This window comes from Apis florea, unplaced genomic scaffold (genome assembly GCF_048593485.1).
Source record: "Apis florea isolate Af1SG1 unplaced genomic scaffold, ASM4859348v1 contig_3170_pilon, whole genome shotgun sequence".
In the NCBI taxonomy this organism is placed as follows: Eukaryota; Metazoa; Arthropoda; class Insecta; order Hymenoptera; family Apidae; genus Apis; species Apis florea.
Window position 1 is genome coordinate 1,939,156 of NW_028256714.1, and position 18,533 is coordinate 1,957,688.

General features: G+C 25.8%; 4 protein-coding genes across 8 annotated transcripts; 2 read left to right on the top strand and 2 right to left on the bottom strand.

Moving 5' to 3' along the window:
* The first annotated feature begins 114 nt into the window (after window positions 1–114).
* On the top strand, window positions 115–3,189 carry LOC100863330 (uncharacterized). The gene is made up of 4 exons (XM_003692935.4): window positions 115–996; window positions 2,316–2,459; window positions 2,604–2,735; window positions 3,002–3,189. Exons 1-4 carry the CDS (start codon window positions 951–953, stop codon window positions 3,064–3,066), a joined length of 387 nt encoding a protein of 128 aa, XP_003692983.1. The 5' UTR covers window positions 115–950; the 3' UTR covers window positions 3,067–3,189.
* A 123-nt stretch (window positions 3,190–3,312) lies between these two features.
* On the bottom strand, window positions 3,313–10,218 carry Unr (cold shock domain-containing Unr). Its single transcript, XM_086910319.1, has 11 exons — window positions 10,106–10,218; window positions 7,580–8,884; window positions 7,337–7,516; window positions 7,018–7,208; window positions 6,684–6,894; window positions 6,354–6,589; window positions 6,021–6,282; window positions 5,716–5,952; window positions 5,385–5,590; window positions 4,732–5,316; window positions 3,313–4,647 (listed from the first exon to the last, which is right to left on the bottom strand). Exons 2-11 carry the CDS (start codon window positions 7,973–7,975, stop codon window positions 4,479–4,481), a joined length of 2,673 nt encoding a protein of 890 aa, XP_086766445.1. The 5' UTR covers window positions 7,976–8,884; window positions 10,106–10,218; the 3' UTR covers window positions 3,313–4,478.
* A 368-nt stretch (window positions 10,219–10,586) lies between these two features.
* LOC100863017 (ataxin-3) lies at window positions 10,587–13,043 on the bottom strand. Of its 4 annotated transcripts, none has more exons than XM_003692932.4 (6): window positions 12,332–13,043; window positions 12,093–12,257; window positions 11,793–11,929; window positions 11,446–11,600; window positions 11,261–11,380; window positions 10,587–11,156 (listed from the first exon to the last, which is right to left on the bottom strand). In XM_003692932.4, the coding sequence occupies exons 1-6, from the start codon at window positions 12,353–12,355 to the stop codon at window positions 10,735–10,737; spliced, it is 1,023 nt and encodes a 340-aa protein (XP_003692980.1). In that variant the 5' UTR covers window positions 12,356–13,043; the 3' UTR covers window positions 10,587–10,734. The 4 variants fall into 4 exon arrangements, with proteins under 4 accessions (XP_003692980.1, XP_086766466.1, XP_012341174.1 ...); XM_086910340.1 differs by having other exon boundaries at window positions 11,793–11,950; XM_012485720.3 differs by having other exon boundaries at window positions 12,093–12,267.
* A 445-nt stretch (window positions 13,044–13,488) lies between these two features.
* Window positions 13,489–16,942, top strand: SRPK (SR splicing factor protein kinase). Of its 2 annotated transcripts, none has more exons than XM_012485672.3 (6): window positions 13,489–13,718; window positions 14,065–14,278; window positions 14,358–14,673; window positions 14,854–15,432; window positions 15,506–15,800; window positions 15,889–16,942. In XM_012485672.3, exons 1-6 carry the CDS (start codon window positions 13,498–13,500, stop codon window positions 16,178–16,180), a joined length of 1,917 nt encoding a protein of 638 aa, XP_012341126.2. In that variant the 5' UTR covers window positions 13,489–13,497; the 3' UTR covers window positions 16,181–16,942. The 2 variants fall into 2 exon arrangements, with proteins under 2 accessions (XP_012341126.2, XP_086766447.1); XM_086910321.1 differs by having other exon boundaries at window positions 14,083–14,278.
* Window positions 16,943–18,533: the final 1,591 nt, after the last annotated feature.

Consider the following 18,533-nt stretch of genomic DNA (forward strand, 5'->3'; position numbering starts at 1 on the left):
ATAAATAAATTATGCGCGTTTCGCGGTGTAAACTACATCTACTTCCGGAATTATAGCTATTCGTGTCAAATGTTATCGAATTGTAAATGCGATAATATATTTCCTTAACTATCCAATATTATTATATATGTCCTAAATTAATAAGAAATTAATACTTATCTTAGTATTGTTGCAGAAATATGGTTTAAAATTTAAAAAAACAGTGGAAAAAGAAAGTTAAGTTAATTATAGAAATTAAAAACTAATAATTAATTAAATATTTAATTTTCTGTTAATCATCTATTTAGAATTAATATTAGCAATATTAGCAAGAAAGATACATAGTATGTCTAATCTAAACAATTCAATGTTTCATAATTTGATATATAACGATCTATTATTTTTTTATTTAAATAATATATACATAAATACATATGACATTAATAATAAAATTAAATTACAATATAAAATTAATAAATTCAAAACTAAAAGATATAAAAGAGATAAAAATTATCGATAAAAATAATAATTGATATTAAAATGAACGAAATTACAAATCTACATAAATTGTAAAGAATACATCAATATAAACAGTTACTAATTTTATATCCTGATTTCTTAGTCCAATAGTGTTTAAGAGATATACTAATTAAACACATTTAGTTAATAATCGTAAAGCAGCAGTTAAAAAGTCTCTAGCTGCCTGGAGTTGGCTAATCAGTTCGGTCGACGCGTTCAGCGAGTTTAGTTGCTAGCTGACAGAAAGAAGCTGCACTAAAGTACGAATTTTATCCTCGCGATAGTGAATGTGTAAAGAACCCCTTTTTAACAAACGATCTTTAATCCCAGAATTCAAGCAATAGTTTATTCATAGGCATTGATCAACGATCTCTATCTTCAGAAATCTACAATTATTTGGATCGTTATCGGTATAGTTCTCCCCCGGTTTTTGTGTAAGCTTTAGGCTAATCATGCTATCAAGACTGACAATATCAATAATTCTGCTACTTATTATAGGTATGAACATGTTGCGTTTCTCAATATAATATAATTTATAAAAATATGTAAGAAAATATTATATTTATAAAATAATATTTAATTACAAACATTTATTATTTCTTTGTAACTTATTAGATTGATCACATATTACAAGGAATTACATTAAATATTGATTTCTCGATCTTATAAATTTATTCATTTTCAAATTTAATCACTATATTACAGCAAAAAACTTTGTTTTTATATCCTTTCTTAATTATATAAAATAATTAAGAAATAAAATAATTAAGAAATACATAATATTATATAAAATAACATATATTATATATAATAATAATAAAAAATATATTAAAAGATTTTAGCATTTCCAAATGTTGAAAATTTTATTTCAAGATTGTGGAAAAGTTATTTTCACATAATACTCTATTTCTTGTATTTTTTTAAAAAGACATTAAATTAAATGATAGTAATTCACTTAATAAAATAAGTACAAGTGTTCCGTTAAAGGAAACATCTCGGTTCATTCACCGAGTAGATAGATAATGTATCACGATAATAAAATATACTTTTGATGATTCTATATTTCCTTTACTTTATAAAATTTATAATTAATAATTATTTTCTTTAATTAATTATAAATAAAAAAGACTTTTTTCAAATAATAATTCATTTAAAAAACAAAATATTAATTTTGTTCTTTGCATATTCCAAAATCAATTAATCCGAGCAGATATATTTTATCTTATTAAATTTTTATCAAATATTTATTCAGCCAAGTAGAAAATGTAATGAACACATTCAATAGTAAAAATAATTCCTTCAGTATTCTTTTTCATTATGTTATCTTTTCAGGGTAAATAAACTGCAGATATATTCATTGTAAAGAGACAACGTTTATGAAAAAAATATTGTAGATAAAAAGCAGAATTATGCTTAAATAATAATTTTATTATTTAATTTCAATAAATACATTTTTTTTCATTTCTAAATTTTAGATTTATTATATTAAATTTTATTATATACTATAATATATATATAATGATTTTACGAAATTTCATTTATCATCTATTGATAGAAGAGTATTCTATTACAATATTATCATTTAATCTCATGATAAAATTTTAAATAAAATTTATCTAGAAGTAAAATTAAATATAAAAGTATTCTATTAAGTAATATAATATTTTTTAATAAAAAAATAAAAAATGATAAAAAATTAATCATTTTAATTGATAAATTAAACAATATATTAATATTTATGAATTAAAGATACATAATTACAATTTAACTATTACGAATTATATCATTAAAATATTTTATCTTAATTATAATAATAGACATACTATCAAAAACTAATGCTTGCGATTTGGATCAAATGCAATATGGATGTCGTATCTATAATGCACAATGCAGATGCGGTTATGGTTGTTCTTCTGAATACAGATATAATAGTAATGAAGATTGTAAAGAAGCGTTAAGAGGTAATAACTTACCTGTTAATTTCAGTCATAATATTATATGTTATTATTCATAGATATTTTTTCATAAATATTTAAAAGAGTAAAAATGTTCAATATTGATTTGAAAATTCAATATTAAAAGATTCAAATAATTATTTTTTTTAGGTAAGCGTAGCGATATATGTTATCGTACAAAACCTTGTTTAAATGGAGGATCATGTTTACAAATATCATCAGAACCTGGATTTAAATGTCGCTGTGAAGGAACTGGTTATTATGGATCACACTGTGATAAACGTTAGTAATTTTTAATTTAAAAAATTAATTTAATTTTAGTATTAAAAAATTAAATTATAAATTTTGCATTTGTACATGTTTCACTAAATAATTGGTAATTTGAAATGATAAAAAATATTTTAATCAACTTTTAATTATTTAAATGTACGAATTTTTAATTATTTAAAGATATATTATTATAATAAAATATATCATGACAAAATTTAATAAGTATAATAAATAAAAAATATTGAAATATCTTTTAAATAAAATTATATATTTTGCAGCTTGTCCAGGTCCAAATAATCAACGTTTCCGAGGACTCTTTCCTTATGAATGTGTTGTGATCTAATTCAACTTGTCTTTTTTTAATCTATTAAATACATTTAGCATGTTAAGTACAAAAAATAAACATATTTTGCAAAAATTTACACATCTTTGTACATACATAATAAATATATTGTATATATGATAATTTTTCTTGTGTTATTAAGAATTAAAAAAATATAAATAATAATTCTTAAAAAAATTATAATCTATAAAAAATTTCAATTTTTTATGTTTTTAAAATCTCTGAGATTCATAAAAAAGAAATATCTTTAATATTTTCACTGTTTATTCATCAATAATTTTACAATATGTATGCACATGATGTGTTGGATCCACAAAGTTTCGAACAAACATTTAGTTTGTATTGTGTTTGCATTAATGCACATCGTTACTTTATTTCTTTCATCTATTTTCTATAATGCCACGTGTACCTCGCTTGTTGTTTTTGATGGCAAAATTTATAAAATGCAATTTTTTTTTACTTTTCACATAAGTACTTCTTATAATTCTTTTGTATATATCGACTGAATCCATAATACTAATTTGATTTTATATTTTAACACGAGACTGCATCAGGAACTTAACGACATGTATATATATTTATATGTTATATATTATCTAGGACAAACAATTGGCCAGTTGTAACTTTTTACAAATTCATAGACATTTTCTCATCAACAGAGTAACACGTTACAATAATTTATATAGTAGAACACATGTCTGCTTGGACTATAAAATTCATAAATTTCAGTAAATAATATGAATGCAGTTTTCTTCTTTTTTGATTATATGGCCAATCAATGTTATCATATATGCTGTAGTGCATATGACACTGATTTTTTTACTATTGTGTTATTTCAACTGATTGTGATATATGTTGCAGGTAAAACAAATATTCTAAATAAAATAATATAAATAAAGATTTTATCAACATGTACGTATATTTTTATAAAGATAGACGGGACATTATCTTTGAACATTACAAACAGGCAGATTGTCAAACAGTTCAATGTTAAATTATTTGAATGACGAAACATTTTTACAATTTTTATTGGAAAAAAAATGTGTAATAATTAGAAGTTCTAATAATATTTCATAATCATTTTTTATAATTATGAAAGTCTATTACATGTTAAAAAAAAAAAAGTAAATTTTTTAAAGAAATTGAAGTAGTTCAGACAAACTGCCTTCCTGATTATCTTCATATTTTATAAGATGATAAAATGACTCGTTGTTTTTTTAGTTTATATTTTTTTTCTCAACAAGATCATGATCCAATCGATTATCAATGTTATTATTGTTGTCACATTAGTCTCAATTTGGCAAATGTTTACGATGCTTATAATAATAATAATCTCGGTACCGAAGTGTATGGACTAAAAACAAGTAATGTAGATTACAATTTGGATAAGCAATAATCTTTTCAATACAACATTACTCTTGGATAGCACCAGGAGTATGCTGTGATCTTTCTTGACTAAATCCACGTGTGCCATCTGGCCCTCTTGGTTGCCTAACTATAGTTAATTTAGGACCTGTATCTTCCAAAGATGTAGTACGTAATCGACTAATCAAACGTTCGGGTCGTTGTTGAACGGCATCACTGTACAATAAAGAAAAAAATATGAGAATTAAAGAAGATATTAATAATATAGTAAAATATGTAAATAAATTATAGAAAATTCACCTTAATCGTGTTACATTGCATGCAGATGATTTACCAGTACGCTGATTCGTAATTAAAACGAATTCAACCTGATCTCCTGGTTGAAGTATTGCATGATCTCGAACCTCACTCATGTGGAAAAATAATTTCTTACCCTCATCAACTTCATATGCAAGAAAACCAAAAGGGCCTTTTACTGCATCAACTGTTGCTCTTCTCTTTTTTCTAACTGCTACGATATTACAAGCATGACCTGCTGAATCCACCTGTAATTGTACAGGATCACCAGCTTGTAACAGCTCACGTTTATTGACAAGTCCCATAATTCTGAATTCATATTCAGGAGTATCTTCATCTTCATTAGTAGCATTTATTTTTATTAAGCCAGCATACTCTGCCTGGTCAGGATTTGCACTTCGTAAAGGTCTAATAACTGTTCCATCAAGCACTTCACTAACTGGTGTTGGCCTAGGAATGCTTCCACGAGGTACCAATTTAACGTAATCCGCGGCTACACAACCACCATTACCTCTACCATTTCCAGAACTGATCGTACATTCAATATCAGCTCCTACTTCTAAAGCATTAACATCCCCTTCAAAATTGCTAAAAAATAAAAATATTATAAAAGATATATAAAATATAATATTCTCAAACATATTTAAATTACTTACCTGAAGTGAAAAAATATTTCTTTATCATGATTTACAGTTTCAATAAAACCAAATCCATCTTTAAGTGCAGCAATAAAACCTTGACAAACTTGTCCATTTAGTTTTTTGTTGCCATTTTGAGTTTTTTCACCGGAAGAGTTCATTAGAGATATGTCAACAGCAACAAGTTCTTTATTCCGTTTTACTTGACAGATACTAAATTGAACCTAAAATACCAATACTTTTAAAAAATGTATTAATAAAATCATAATAATGCATATATGTATATATATATATATGTATATATATATATATATATATATATATATATATATATATATATATAATGTACCTTATCACCAAGTCTTGGGATATTCTTAGGATCACAATCTTTACTAAAGAAAATGACGCTTTTTTGTTGATTTTCTTTTGTGTATCCAATTAGACCAGGCACAACGCCATTTATACTCTGAATTATAGTACCCAATAAATCTTTTTCTATAATTGTTTCAAATTGAACTGTACCAGCCGGTAAGTGCTTTAATCTAATTGCACTTTGTCGATTGTTTGAAAATGAGGAAGAAGGATCCTAATGCAAAAATTTAATTAAAATATACTTAAAAAAAATAAAATAAATTCTAGATGTATTATTCTTACTTGAATTACTGTGAATTCAACTTCATCCCCTACACTAATTTCTCTATCAACATCCAAAACTTCATTAAAATGAAAGAAAAGTCGTGTATCTCGATCTACACAACGAATAAAACCAAATCCATCTTTTAATGCAGCTATAATGCCTTGTTCTCGTTTTTCACCGGATACATTAAAAGATTCAGGTAATAGTAATATTTCAGTAGCTCTCTTGAGTTGATCTCTAGTATCTGTAGCAATACGAAATTTGACCCAGTCTCCATGTCTAAAAATCATATCAATTTATAATTAAATAAATGAAAAATAGAAATAAATAAAAATAATTTATAAGTATACCTGAGAGTAAAATCTCCTTTTTGATCCTTGTCACCAAAAGGAATTTCAACTGTATCTGAAGAATGTTCTGTATCTCTGTACCGAATTCTTCCAGGTAAAGGATCATTTTGATGACGAGCTGCAGTACCCCTTTCCAGAGGTTTTAATACTTGTCCTGTTACTATTTTATTACTCACTTCTTCAAAGACTATTGACCCAGGTGGTAGCTTAGTAATATTACAAGCTACTTCTTTTCCCTTAAAATATTAATGTTATTAAATTTGTGCAAAGAATTAATATTAAATAACAATTGTTCATGTATAATAGTATAATAAATAAAAAAATATTTACATTTCGAGTTTGTATTATAAATTCAACATCATCTCCCAGTCTAAGTTCTTCTTTCATAGACTTAGCTTCGCTAAAGTGAAAGAAAATCTCTTTAACTACGTCAGCACGTTCAATGAAGCCGAAATTTTCTTTCATCGAGCATACAACTCCACGATAGCGAACTGGATGTACTGGATTTTCCAATCTTACATGACATGCGCCTAAATTTCCACTGTAATTATATAATATTATAATAATTTTGCCTATGATGTGATATTATATATATTATAATAATAAATAATAACAATATTTTAAATAAATAATATTAAAATGAATTATTTAATAAATTATTCACCGTTGATTAGTAGCAATTTGAAATGACACTTTATCACCAGCACGCAAAGTAACATTTCCTTCAACATCATCTTTTGTATATGGCAGAAAAAAACATTCTCCACGATTTTCATAACTAATACGACCTTGTGTATCACCACTTGTATGCAATTCTGTTGTTACATTTCCAGTAACTCTTTCTTCACTTAGCACCTACATTATAAGATTTTATATTTATATTTATATATTTTAGTATTTTATATATTTCAATATTTTGATTATAACTTTAGATTATTCTGACATTTTATATAAATGATATATTATTATCATGATATACTAACCACTTCTGGAGCAATCTTGCTAACAGTACTAGCAATAGGTTTGCCTGTCCGACGATCATAAGTCATTTCAAATTCAACAGGATCTCCAATTTTTAAATGTTCTATATTACCACTAAATTGGCTAAAATGAAAGAACAACCTTGCTTGCCTTTCACAGCATTGTATAAATCCATATGAATGCTAGAAAAAAATAAAAGTTTGTATATAATAAAATAAATATTAAAAATAAAATAAAATTCTTACCAATAATTTTTCAATTATTCCAGTTTCTCGAGTTCCTTGGTTTTCAGATTGATCTTGATAAGTGGAGTTATTTGTTGTTGGCTCTTCTGTATAACCAGTGCTTCCTTCCATTCCTGTAAATGTTCCAAAAGGAAATCTGGTAACTTCATTACGTGACATCTTAGTATTAGGATAACCAGCATATTGTATTGTGTTTTTTCCATTTCCAGGAGGTGAATCCATCATATAATGATCTCCACTATAATTGGTACCATTTCTGTAGATATTAGTTGTTGGTTGATGTGATCCTGTTATAACTTTAGGACTTGGTATAGTCATAGACTTGTAATCAAGTATTGCAGGGTCAGAGTTCATGATTGGCGGCTGGAACGTTTTCCACTGAGGATTGTTGGACATTGTCTCAAATTTGCACAATTTTAAATGTAATCTTTACATATAAGTTTTCCTCTTTTCTTGAAATAATTACTTAATTTCTTTTTTATGTTCACTTCTGTTTCACCACAATATATATATATTTTATATATATATATATATATATATACTTATATTTAGAAATTTTTAGTCTTTTCAATTATTTAAGTGTTAACATAGATATCACAGAATGGTTCTTGGTACCTTATATCTTTGTTCACTATTATAATGTTACAAGAACTTAATACAGAGGAAGAGAGGCTCTTAAAAATGCTGCAGAAATGCAGGCTTCTTTGTGACCAAGAAGTGGAAGGAAGGATTTGAAAATATTTTGACGTTTGTCATAAATTATTTATAAAAGAGTACCCAGGCAACTCTGTGCAAAATTGGCACTCTTCAAATACAAATACAAATGTTTTATTAGTCAAGAGCAGCACAATCTCAGCCGCAATCACAATCACGGTCACTTTATAGCTCACCTAACTCTTTCTCACAAAGCTTGTGTACACAATATACAAATGAACAATATAGTTAATGTTGATTTATGAATTAATACAAGTACAAAATTCTTAGCACATCATAGACCATTGATACTTTCCACATACGTATGCACGTGTTATAACAACTGTTTGATATTTACTCAATATAGCGTACACTAGAATAACTGTGTTCCTTTTAAACAGCAGTCATCCTTTATAAAAGGAGTAAATCAAAAAACATAGGAGATTTAAAAGATAAATGTTGACTTGAAATCCTCAGATGTCTTCAATGCGTGCTGAGTGTGATTGTGTTGTTCCAATATTTCTATGTTAGCGTTTCTTTCTTCAGCATTTAATTATGGAATTTACAGTGAGCCTTGGTTTCAAAAGTGTCCTAAACTAACAATTACACAAGCTGAAATAAAAAATATTTGGTCATATTAATATAAATAAACATTAAAGAAATAATAATATATTTTAATAAAATTATGAGCTTTACTATAAAAAAAGATTTTAATAATATATGATATCATAAATAAATATTTCATTTTTTTATTATTTAAGATGTATCTATAATAATAATAGTTAATTATATTATATTTAAATAATATTTTGCTAAAATAAAAAAAACAAATAATATTGTTTAAATGTAAATCAAAGTTTATATATTTTAAATAAAATATTATGCATTTTATATATCCATATATATATTTATAGACATACATATACATATCAAAATTTATAAATTTTAGTTATAATTTATATTTTATAGAGATATATTGAAAAAAATATTTATTTTATTATATTAATTTACTAATTTTGATAAACTTTTATTAATATAATTCTATTATATTATGGATATTATTATGGATGCATTGAAAATAAAATTCTATTTTGAATAAACTAAAAAAATAAGTTTTTAACAGAGATGAGAAAAGCATCTCTTTATATATATATATAGGTTATTTTTCTTTTCACATTATAATAATATACAATTATATATAGAAATCTATAATATATTTATTGTATCCTATTTATGGTTATACATAAGATAAATAAAATATTGACAATAATTAACTACTAGTTTGACATTGACTTTTTATGCTCCAACTGGTACAGTTCTTTCAATGTTTTTTATTTATTTCTTGAAATTTTATTTATATTCAAAGTTTCACTTATTAATGTTATATAAATAGTGAAAACATCTTTATCATCATTTTGTTGTTTAAATTATTATTCTCGAATTTTGCTGTAAATGGAATGTAATAGTTGGATACCTATATGAAAATGTTTGAAATATATCTAACAATATAAGTATTATAAATTTTCCTAAAAGTAAATAAACATATATTTTGTTTAACGAAACATCATAAAAGTAATTTTGAATTTAAAATAATGATAACTTTAACAAGATATAAAAAACAAAAATCCGAAATATTGTACATGCTCGCCAGTTACGAGATTCTAATTTTTTATGAGGTCACTCGTTTCTTTACATATCATAAAGATTTATTAAAATTTTCTTTACTTATAAAATATCAATATAACTATCAAAAAACAAATAATTGTAATCATTATGAATGTTTCATTGCAAAGCTCATAATCGAATAGCTTTAAAAAGATTTATAAAACTCACCACGACACAGCACAGCACTGACGACATGCCGCCATGTTGAATGTCAACATTCAGTATTCACATACAAAACAGGAGCAACTACAGAGTGACTACAATTAAAAATTTGGGTTCATAGCCATCTGGTAATATTGCCGCAAAAACAATTATTTGTTTGTCCTATTATAAATGTAAAAAATCATAAATTTATATTTAAAAGTTAATAAATTTGACAAAGAATAAATAATTATTTGATTATAGAAATAGAATACACATAAAAATAAAAGTGTGTTCTTAACATAACGTTTTTGAGTAATGTTCCGGAAAAATTTAAACCAATGATATTAAAGTGCGTTCAAAAAACTGTCGATTTTAATATTTTGCTAAAAGTATCAAAAGTATCAAAATACAAAATTTTTAGTATTTAATTAAAATTAAATACTATAAATATAAATAATCTTTTAATAACAAGTTTTAACATTGGTAAAATAAACTAATAATGCACTTTAAAACTTATAACATGTACAGATCTTTTATTTATACATTTATTTTTGAAATACTTATTCATACTACACACAAAGTAACTAATTATTTATAATTTACAAATAAAATTTATTTTAATAATAATATTAAAAATATTCTTGCACATATTATTAAATATTCAATTTTTGTGAAGTTTCTCCATTTGATGTCCTTGAATATGTACCAAAGTGATTTAATTGATGCCAATGTAAGTCTTCAGATTCTGGTGTTGATGGAGCCGTAGCACATTCTAAACTTAATTGAAGAGCTCTTCTTAAATCATCATCCTCATCTACATCATCAGTCCCACATGTTTTTTTATTGTAATCATGAAAATCCAAACTTAATTTAAGATATTTATCTACATCATTTCTTTTATTCTCTTCAAAACTTAATTGAAGTGCCCTTTGTAATTCTGCATTCTCATCATCTTCTTCATCATTTTTTTCAATTTTTATGGGAATTATCTTCTCTTGTAGTTTACTTGTTGATATTTTTTCTTTATTAGATAATGCTCTGGTAAATGTATTTGATATTACATTATTACTTATACCTGTAAAACCAAACAATCTTGTTTTGTTAAAAAAAAATATATAATTATAAAATCTTCAATGGAGAGAAAAAAAAATTCAGATATAATAATATTCAGATAATAACCTTTTGTTTTTGTTTTTAATGATGTTTGTCCTTTTGATATAGGTTCTATTGGATTTTTCATAAGAATATCATCTGCAGGACATTGTGGAAGTGCACCAATAACAATAAAAATAGAATAACCTATAAAGATATATAATTTTGTATCTATAATTTTATTTTTTATTATATTTCACTAAAATTTTTACCTTCTTGTAATAACTGAGCTAAATACATAGAAAGATAAGTATCCGATATAAGTTCTGGTCCGCTTAATACTGAATTTAAATTAAACCATTGCTTTCCAATCTTTCTTATAGTAAACCAATGACCTTTGTAATTACAAATATATGCTTTCATCTGTCTAAAAATTATATATATTATAAAATATAATCATATTTTAATATATGATGATTTATATACAATTTTTTTATTTTTTTCTTATTATATATTTATTTTTCAATTTTATTATTTAATATTAATGCAAGATAACTATTTTATAAATATTTAAAATTCAAATAAAAATTATTTAAATAAAAAAAATTGAATAACATACAAAGGATCGTTCTGTGCCATTATAGCTGCAGATTCTGTACTATTATATGGAATTAATTCTAATCCCCAAACTTTTAACGCACTACTAATTACTTGAACTGAGAAGTAGCCACTATCATCCATGTTTCCTGATGGTTGCTAAGCAAAATAATTAATGCCCTTTACCACATATAACGATATTAGTACAATAATTAATATTTCAAATAAAATAAATGAATATATAATAAAATATTTAAAATCTTATTTTTATATTCTGTAATATATTATAAATAATATAAAAAGTTACAATGCACAGATTCACCTCTAGAAAAAGTTTATAATCTTCACTGTCAACACCAGATTCTGCCATTCTTATCCTTTCTTCTTCATCCATTTGATGACCTAAACTAGCAAGATCTACAGCATTATAATATGGACCTTGTAAAAGTGCATTTAAACAATGTTGTGCGCATAAAAATCCTTCTTGCTGTAACAAACTTTCCCATTGAAATAATTTATATTTTAAAAAATCATTAAATACTCACGCATATTATTATTTACCTTTTCATGAAATATCGTATCCATTTTATTAATACTTTTTTAATAGAGTATGTAAAACATATAAATATCAAGTAACAATCAAATCATGCGTTGAATAATCTAAAAAGATTCTAAGATCAAACGTCACCCACAAAAATATTTTTTGGTTATAACCAAAAATATGTCATATATAGTTGATGAAACTTTTAGATATAATGAATCACGTATATAGTATTGCCATCTTCTAACAAATTGCTTACTTATATGATTATTATGAAATATTTCTTGTTTAAATTTTATTGTTTATGGTTGTTATTAAAAGTTATTTATTTCCTTTTATATATAGAAATATTTTTTTATATAACAATAATTTTTTATATAAAATATAAAAAAATAATTGATTATAATGAATAAATTAAAAATATTGATAAAATCAATTTTAAATAAACTTTAAACAATTTAAATATAGATAATATAGATAATATTTCCAACAAATTATTTCTGTTATTTGTATTTGTTACATTATATAATTAATTAGATAACATTATACACTTTTCCGATTGGTTGTGTTGCAATTGATTATTAAAATGTATTTGATGTTCTTTCATAAAAAACGTTAAGCTAAGTATAAAATATTCTATGAATTTCATCAAAGAACAAAATAAAGACTTTAAAATCTTATCTGAAACTATAAAGTAATTATTTAAAGACTTAGCGAATTTGAGCCTTGTCTGCTACCACGGCATAGAAAAGGAACTATTGAGTACTAATTATTAATGAAGGGAGAAGTAGGAGGTCGCGACTAGATTAGAAAAGAAAAATTTTATATGTGCGAGTGTATTGCCGATGTAACAGGCAATTTGAGTAGAAGGTGGAAGTGCATTGATAAATACAATATTGACGACCTGTAGAACGACACCTGCTTTACTCGAAACGGCAGACGAGGACACGGTGACGGCGGGGGCGGCCATACTCAAACAACCGCCGAGCGAAGTGCGCGGCACAGCGCAGAAATGAAACGATAATAAACTATATTATATCGTTCGTAAACCCGGGGAGACGGTAACGGGTGTAAGTGCCTCCATTAAAAAATATAAGAAAAAATTACAAAAGGAAGTAAAAACGGAAGTGTGGGAAGTGTGAAGAAAGAGGAAAGCGGCCCGACGAATCGAGGCGCACGGAACGGTATGAGTGCAAAGACAGACGTGAACAGGCGGGTCCTAGCGATTCAGGCCAAAAAAAAAAGGCACAAGCCAAGCAAACGAAAAGGAAAAGCAAATATTCAAGATGAATCAGAAACATCAGGAGCTCAATGTTCAAAGGCATCGACTACTCAACAAGGACAAGGATCGAGTTTCTATCAGGATGCTTCTGCACAAAGACCATATTCCAGTGATAATGGAAACAGGTATTCAAATATCATTATCATTTTATTTTATTATATTAATATTCTTTTCGTTGACAGTTTCTCGTTTACGAATTTATGTAAATTTTTTCGATGTAATACATGTTCGTATCAAATTTCTTATCGAATTTCTTTTATATTGCAAAATGGTCAGTTTTGTTATGAAATATTTCAGTGAAAAGTAATATTTATATTTTTTAAAAATGTATTAATAATGTTTATTGTGAAATAATAAAATTTATAAATTATCTATTTTTGCTAATCCCATAAAAATTTTTGAAAACAGTTTATAGTCTTTTACTTTCTAATTCGTGTTTGCTCCCTACCTTTTCCTAACTAAAACTTACAGATTGGAACCATGTCATAGCTCAAGTAATGAAACAATGGAAGATGGTGATGAAGTATACAGTAGTGAAGATGAAGAACAAGAAGACAGCAGTGATTATTGCAAAGGAGGATATCATCCTGTTAAAATAGGAGATTTATTTTTAAATCGCTATCATGTAACTCGTAAGCTTGGTTGGGGTCATTTTTCAACAGTCTGGCTTTGTTGGGATTTACAGGTATATATTTGATTAACAAGAAAGTATATATTTTTCTAAATGAATTTATAAATATTATGTTTTAAAATATGTTCTGTAGGATAAACGATTTGTAGCACTTAAAGTGGTCAAATCTGCATCTCATTTTACTGAAACTGCATTGGATGAAATTAAATTATTAAAAGATGTACGTGATACAGATCCTGGTGATCCTAAGCGTAATAAAACCGTCCAGTTACTCAATGACTTCAAGATTAGTGGCATTAATGGTTTGCATGTTTGTATGGTATTTGAAGTTCTTGGGCATAATCTTCTTAAATTGATCATCAAATCTAACTATAGAGGAATTCCAAGAAATAATGTTAAACGTATCATTAGACAGGTTCTTGAAGGTCTTGATTATCTACATAATAAATGTAAGATTTTTATAATTGAAAAATATATTTGGTTAATATATTCCATTATATAATATATTCATATTATTCCATTAGATAATATTAATTTATGTTAATAAGTTTTAATTTTACATGAATTTGAAATATTTAATATCACAAAAATTAATTATTAACAAAATATTTTTGTGTTTTTTTTTGTAGGTAAAATTATTCACACAGACATTAAACCTGAAAATGTTCTTGTTTGTGTTGATGAAGCTTATATAAGAAAATTAGCTTGTGAAGCAACAGAATTACATTCACTTGGAATGAAATTGCCAGTATCTTTGATTTCAACTGCACCAAAGGAATTCCAAGAACCCACTCCTAATTCTAAAATGTCAAAAAATAAGAAAAAAAAACTTAAGAAGAAAGCAAAACGTCAAAATGAACTACTAAAGAAACAAATGGAACAAATAGAAGAACTTGAAGAGCAAGATAAACTTGCAAATAGCACAAGAGCAAATGGAGAATTAGAAACAAATAGTCCAGATCAAGACATAAACACAGAAAGTATAGATGATAATACCGAAAGTAAAGGTTCACCTGACATTTCAGAACCATCTGCACCTTCATTGCATATAAATGGTGTAGATAGTTTAACGGTTGAAGAAAAAATAGAAAATCAAATACCTCAACAATTAGAAAAGATGGAAAATGCAAATTCATGCGATGTAGAAAAGAATTGTGGTGAAGCAATACATTCACCTGACCATGAAGATACAGATGAATGTAGTGAAGGTAATCTTTCAGAAAGTAATTTTTTCGTATATATAAATAATCATATTAATTTCATATTTACTTTTTTCTATAGGCCGCAATTTACATCCACCTGAAAGTAAACAATTAAAAAGAGCATGTGTAGCTCCTTTAGATCCTGCCCTGGTAGAATGTGATGTTGAAGTAAAAATAGCAGATCTTGGTAATGCATGTTGGGTCCATAAAAAATTTACAGATGATATTCAAACTCGTCAATATAGATCATTAGAAGTGTTATTAGGATCTGGATATGATACATCTGCAGATATATGGTCCACTGCCTGCATGGCGTTTGAATTAGCAACTGGTGATTATCTTTTTGAACCACATAGTGGTAATTATTATTGCAGGTAAAATATCATTTTTTGTAATCATTCAAAAAAATTTGTTCACATTTATAATATGATATTATAAAATATATTTTATTTTTTATCATAGAGATGAAGATCATTTAGCACATATTATTGAATTGCTTGGAGAAATACCAAGACATATTGCTCTTTCTGGCAAAAACTCAAAAATGTACTTCAACAAGAAAGGTGAATTAAAACGAATTACTGGATTAAAACCTTGGGGACTGTACGAGGTGCTTACAGAAAAATATGACTGGTCACCAAGAGAAGCGCGCGAGTTTGAAGAGTTCCTAACTCCGATGCTCGAGTTTGACCCGAGTACGCGAGCTACAGCAGCAGAGTGCCTGAAGCATCCATGGCTGCAAATCAAAAAGTGATCATGTTTTTTATCGTTTTATCTTTAAATTCTTCAACTCTATACTTCTACCATCCTGACGTAATTATAAGTCGAGAGTGTGACAAAAGATAATGATCAGCAATGGCCAAGTTCTTTCATCTTATATATATTGTTTTATTTTTGTGTAATGAATGTATTATCATTAAAAACGCACAGTAAAAATTATTCAATATAAAATATTATATATATGTATAATATTATTTTATAATAATATTATAATATATTATAATATTTAATATTATAGGATGCAAAATTATTAAAAATGTATCTTATAAATTATAATTTAGAATTGTTTTTTATCTTTTTTATCTGTTAATAATTTTATGATTATCATTTACGTCTATTATTGTGATTAATTTTATACAGTAAATAGGAGTTATCTAATACCAAGACAATTGGAAAAGAAAGAACTTGCTACATTCCACCAAATTCCAATATTTGCAGTAGTTGAGTATGCTTCTAATTGTAACACTCTCGACGATGGCTGCCTACTTGTGTATTTATAAATTTGTTAAAACATGTTTTTCATTTAGTGATGCTATCTTAAATTAAAATTTCGTAGTACTTTATTATTTTACATGGTCATCGTTATATTATCCTTTATATTACTACTTGTCACTTAATTTATCAAATATCCCAAGAGTCATGGGACCTACTCATAATGTACTTTAGGAAAGGGCAGGCCCATTGTTATGCTATAATGAATATTAAAATTTTCATTAAAATATTTTTTTGCATTAAATTGATTATTCGAAATTTATTGATAGCAGGTTTTTTTCTCTGTGATCTCTCCTCGTGCTTAATTAGTGTTCAGGAAGTTTAATAATCATTACTATTACTGTCTTGATTAAATAATACTCATAATACATACGCCGGAACGTGTGTTTAAGCAACTGAATCTTTGTACAAATTCAATGAATGCAGAAATACATAAATATATAATATTAGTATAATTAAGAGTTGGTCGCCAGATTCTTGGTTAAATAATTGGTATGATTCGGAATAAGACAGTGCATACTTTATTTAATGAAGAAATTCTAGAATTTGAATTGTAATAAATGTAATAAATTCATAATAATCATAAATATATATATATTATTTATAATATATTAGTAATACAAAAATAATTTAAAAAAGAATAAGTCATGGAATTTTGGTAAAATCATATACACTGTCTGATTTCGAACGATAATTGAGACATTCAATAATTGTGGTATATGTTTTCTTTCATTTAATTTATTATATATTTCTTTATACTGCTAAAAGCATATATCATATATATATTGTACAATTATGAAAAAGAGAGTAGTTTCTACATCATGACTGACATTTCGGTAATATTTCATAAAATAATCATGATAAAAGAAATACGGTGTTAAGTTCTGCGCGACCTTCTTTACTTCGAGCTATTGACTGATTATTAAGCTCTCTGCCGATAAATTGTCTTCTATTTTATAACGAAAAAAGCGAAACAGTACGATTACTGACTATTCAACATTACAAATATATTTTGTATCGTTGAATTCTATTTATGCTTCCAAACAAATGTTCAGTTTCGCTGTATCTGCCAATTTAATATCATTTTATCAAAAATAATATGATTGATTAAAAAGTATTTTGAACGAAACTGGTGGAAATGCATATAAAAAAAACTTTTATTATTAATTATGTTACATTAGATGAGAATATGTTTATTCTGGGTAAAAGAGAAAAATAGTTACTTAAAGTAGGTCATTTAAAATTAGTTATGTTTATTTTCGTTAAGAGTTTATAAATCAATGAGTCTTACAAAGAGACTACTTTAGTCATTTTAATACATTTATAATTCATTTCCATATTTAATAAAAATTAAAATTTATACGTACTATGATAAAAAAGGAAATACTGAATTGTTAATATTAACTTTTAAAAGAGATAGTTGATAACTAAGATCATGATAAGATTTGATTTATTTGATTTTATTTTTTATTTTTTGCATATCTTAATGAGAATGCTTCTTCTATCTGATCGATGAAATTCAAAACTTTTATTTAAAATTATCATAGATACTTAACTGTCCTCATGTAATCATGTGATCCCACCGTAATTATGATCTTGGGACTGATAATGGCAATCCTATTGAATTTGTACAGTACATAACCGAAGTTGTCATAATTAAATATACATTCATATTATGTTACGGAATGTGACTAGTGAAATTTGGAAAAAATACAAAAAGGATGTGAGGAATTGACAAAATAAGTGCTTTTTCCGAAATACATCTCGAATTTTCGCTTGGTTATTTTTATAATTGATGATTGATGTTCAATAATTCGATCATCATGTGTTTATGT